Consider the following 3,431-nt stretch of genomic DNA (forward strand, 5'->3'; position numbering starts at 1 on the left):
TCTCTCTCTCTCTCTCTCTCTCTCTCTCCCCCCCCCCTCCTTTCAAAGGGATGACCTCCTGCATGTTGACATCCAGGCAAATTTAAAATCACAGAAGAAAAAGAAAGACCCAAAAGTGAATCAAAGAAAAGCATCCATCCAGGCTAGAACAGGGGCAGGAGGGCTGCAAGATTCACTAGAGAGATTCACGAGTTCAGGGCTTGGAAACTCACGTGCCAGAAGCAAGACGAACGTGTCAGCACTACTGATACCCACTCCACCACAGGGGGAACCCCGTTTCTCCCAGCCCCACTGCCCCCACCCTCGGCACGTGCCAGCTAATGGGAGTTCCCAAATTTAATCAACCCATGTGTACAGCTGGGTCGGTTTGAGACAAGGAAGTGAGTTGAACCCTTCAAACATTTTGAACAATGAGGATGTCCAATGATATCGTGGACACCAGGCATCTGGCATTTCCTGAGGCTCTTTAAACCTTCCTCCTTTGACCAAATGGCCTTCAGAAAAAAATAATTTCTGCCATCTTCTTTCTGAGTAACTTTGCATCCATCCCTCATCCCATCCCACTCCCCCAAAAAACTGTTTCAAACTCCCCCTCAAGTTCTGCCGGAGAGAATGTTACAAGAAGCCGAAGTCTTTCCTCTTTCCTCGCAGTCCCACTGAGACTCAGGAGTATTCTCCCACACCACCTATGTATGCTGATTGAGGCATATTTTTTTTCCTTTTATACGTTTTAGGCCTGCAAGAGCTCACTGCATCAAAACGATTTGACTGGAAATGGGTAGCTCCACGGGGATTTTTTTTTTTCATGCATCTTGCCTCCTGACATGTATATCACCGATTTAGGGGAAAAAAAAAAAAAAACTAAGGAGCAAAAGGAGGGCGGGGAAGAAGGCCGAGAGAAGAGGTCTACACTGACAGCGGCTCCATTCTGCGAGCAAAAACCACCTTCTGACCACCTGCAGAATGCGCAAGGTCACGTGGGTTCTCTGCAGCTCCTTAATGTATTACCCCGCACACAAGCCCCCGTGGCATATAAACAAATCCACAAGCGGAAAAAAGAGAGAACTCCCTCCTCAGCGAGGAAGCGAATGGTAACAGTCACAGCCGCAACAATAATAATAAATAAAGAATAACAATTACTACTACTACTACACCACCCAGCCAAGCGCAGACAACAGCAGCACAGGAAAAGAAAATCCAATGCAGGCTTTGCAAGGGGAGAAATCACAGAAAAGCAAACCGTGCTCACCTTGCTTGCCCACACCACCATCCCCAGCCCCCAATAAACAGAATCTGAGGGAAAGGGGACCGTGGGGAGAAAGGAGGGGGACAGAAGGATTGCTTCTCCCTCCCCCCCGCCCCCCGTAGGCAACACCTACCTCCAGGGTCCGGATTTCTTTTTGTGTGAGGTCGTTGGAGGTAGCACATTTGGTCCTAAGCCCTTCCAGGTTGGAGATGCTCAAGTCTATCATGTTTTGGACCAGTTCGCACTGCTGTAAGGCTTTTTGCAAACTCAGAGGCTGCTGCTCCTCGCTTTTCGTCATGTTTTCCTCATCCATCGCTTGCTCTGCAACCCCCTTCCCCTCCTCCTCCTCCCAGAGAGAAAAAAGGGGGGGGGGAGTAGAGGTAGCCTACCCCTCCGCCTCTCCAACGACTGCGACTCCTCAACAATGTCTCATGAAGAAATCCAACATCTCACACAGGGTTGAGGGGGTGGGAGTGGGAGGAGGGGACAAGAGCCAAAATTTATTATTTTATTTTGGGGTATCAAGCGGACTCCATTAGAATGTCTCCTCTCTCTCTGAGTCTCTGGTCCCTGAAAAGGACAGATGCTGTTTCTCAGAAGCAAACCAGGTGATGTGATGCTGTCTGTACACTTAGGGAGGAGGAGGAGGAGGAGGAGAAGGAGGAGGAAGAGGAGGAGGAAAAAGAGGAGGAGAAGGAGAGGAGGAGGAAGAGGAGGAGGAGAAGGAAAATAGCGCTCACTCTTTACACACCGGCTCCTTGAAGGACAAAATTATATATTTTTGGCTGGCTGGCTTTTATGTCAAAAAAAATCTGGTTTGCCCCCCTCCCAGTTGCAGGGACACGGCATGGTCCACGGTTGGGAGTGCTTTAGCGCGTTCTCAAGGTGCTGTCTGCATTGCTCCCGTGGCTGCGGCGGCTACTGCGGCTGGCTGCTGTCTCCTCCCCGCGCTGCTGCTGCTGCCGCCGCCGGGCTCCGGGGGTGACGGTTGCTGCAATCGCTCCTGCCTCGCTCCACACCGACATCTTGCCTGTCAATCAAAGGGCGGGGGGGAGCGAGGGAGCGCCGGAGAGGGATGGAGAGCGAGCGAGGGACCTGCAGGGGAGCGGGTTGGTGGAGAGGCGCCGTGCGCGCAGCCGCCCCAGCCGGGCCCCGGCCCCTGCGCGCCAGGGACCCGCCGGAGGAGGCGGAGGAGGAGCGCGCAAGCTCGCGCACCTGGCCGGGGACAGGGCCGGGGGGCGGGATTTCTAGGGGCTGCGGAGCTCGCGTGGCAAAGTGAAATTACTACCGGGAGTGCGTGCGAGCGAGCAAGCGAGCGATCGGCGGGCGGGGGCGCGGGGACAGCGCGCGCCTCGGGCCCAGCCTGCTCCCGGGGGCGGTGGAGGAGGCAGGGAGTGTGCCCGAGCGTGGAGGCTGGGCGAGGGGGCGGGGAGAGGGATTTGGGGCGGGGAGCGGGTGGGGGCCACTACTCCAGCACCGCTCTCGCGAGACCGGGCCGGGGAGCAGCTCAGCAGGTGCGCTCCGGTGGGAGCAGGTGTGCACCCAACTTTAAAACCCTCAGTGCGCGCTGGAGAGGCGTCGGCGTGAACCTGGGCAGGTCCTCTCTGTCTTTGGCTCGGGTGTGTGTGTGCCTTTTTTTCGTTTGTCCTTTCTTGTTACCGGGGAAAAAATAAAACGAACCTGATGATCTTCCGTGAATTGCAGGAAGCTGCCTCTGCCCCGCCCTGATGGCTTTGCGTTTGGAGGGGGAAAGGGCCTTTGCCTAATTCTGGGTATTCCCATGTCCTACAAGGGTGTGCGTGGCCTGACCCCAGCATATCTAACTGACGTTATATCAGCAAACGATAGCTCCATAGTTAAGATTGGTTTTTACCTTTTGAAATGGTTGGAAGCCTGGCGCGGTGGCTCACACCTGTAATCCCAGCACTTTGGGAGGCGGAGTCAGGAGGATCACTTGAGGCCAGGAGTTTGGGACCAGCCTGGGCAACAAAGCAAGACCCTGTCTCTGCTAAAAATTCAAAAATTAAAAATGTAAATTAAATGGTTGGAAAAAATCAAAAGAAGAATATTTTGTGACACGTGAAAATTACATGAAATTCACATCTCTATATCCACAAGTAAAGTTTTGTTGGAATACCACCACCCATCTGTTTATTTCTGGTTACTTTTGCCTTGTAAAGCAGAG

General features: G+C 53.5%; 1 protein-coding gene across 4 annotated transcripts in view; it reads right to left on the reverse strand.

The window, feature by feature from the left end:
* The window catches only part of KSR2 (kinase suppressor of ras 2), a 531,211-nt gene extending 528,805 nt beyond the window's left edge, over positions 1-2,406 (reverse strand). For all 4 annotated transcript variants that reach the window (XM_032241015.1, XM_032241004.1, XM_032241019.1 and 1 more), the window contains exon 1: positions 1,380-2,406. In XM_032241015.1, the coding sequence (XP_032096906.1) occupies positions 1,380-1,559 (180 nt within the window). In that variant the 5' untranslated portion in view covers positions 1,560-2,406. The remainder of the gene's footprint in view (positions 1-1,379) is intronic.
* Between the last annotated feature and the right edge of the window lie 1,025 nt (positions 2,407-3,431).

This window comes from Sapajus apella, unplaced genomic scaffold (assembly GCF_009761245.1).
Source record: "Sapajus apella isolate SASKATOON/1434 unplaced genomic scaffold, GSC_monkey_1.0 scaffold2, whole genome shotgun sequence".
Classification (NCBI taxonomy): domain Eukaryota; kingdom Metazoa; phylum Chordata; class Mammalia; order Primates; family Cebidae; genus Sapajus; species Sapajus apella.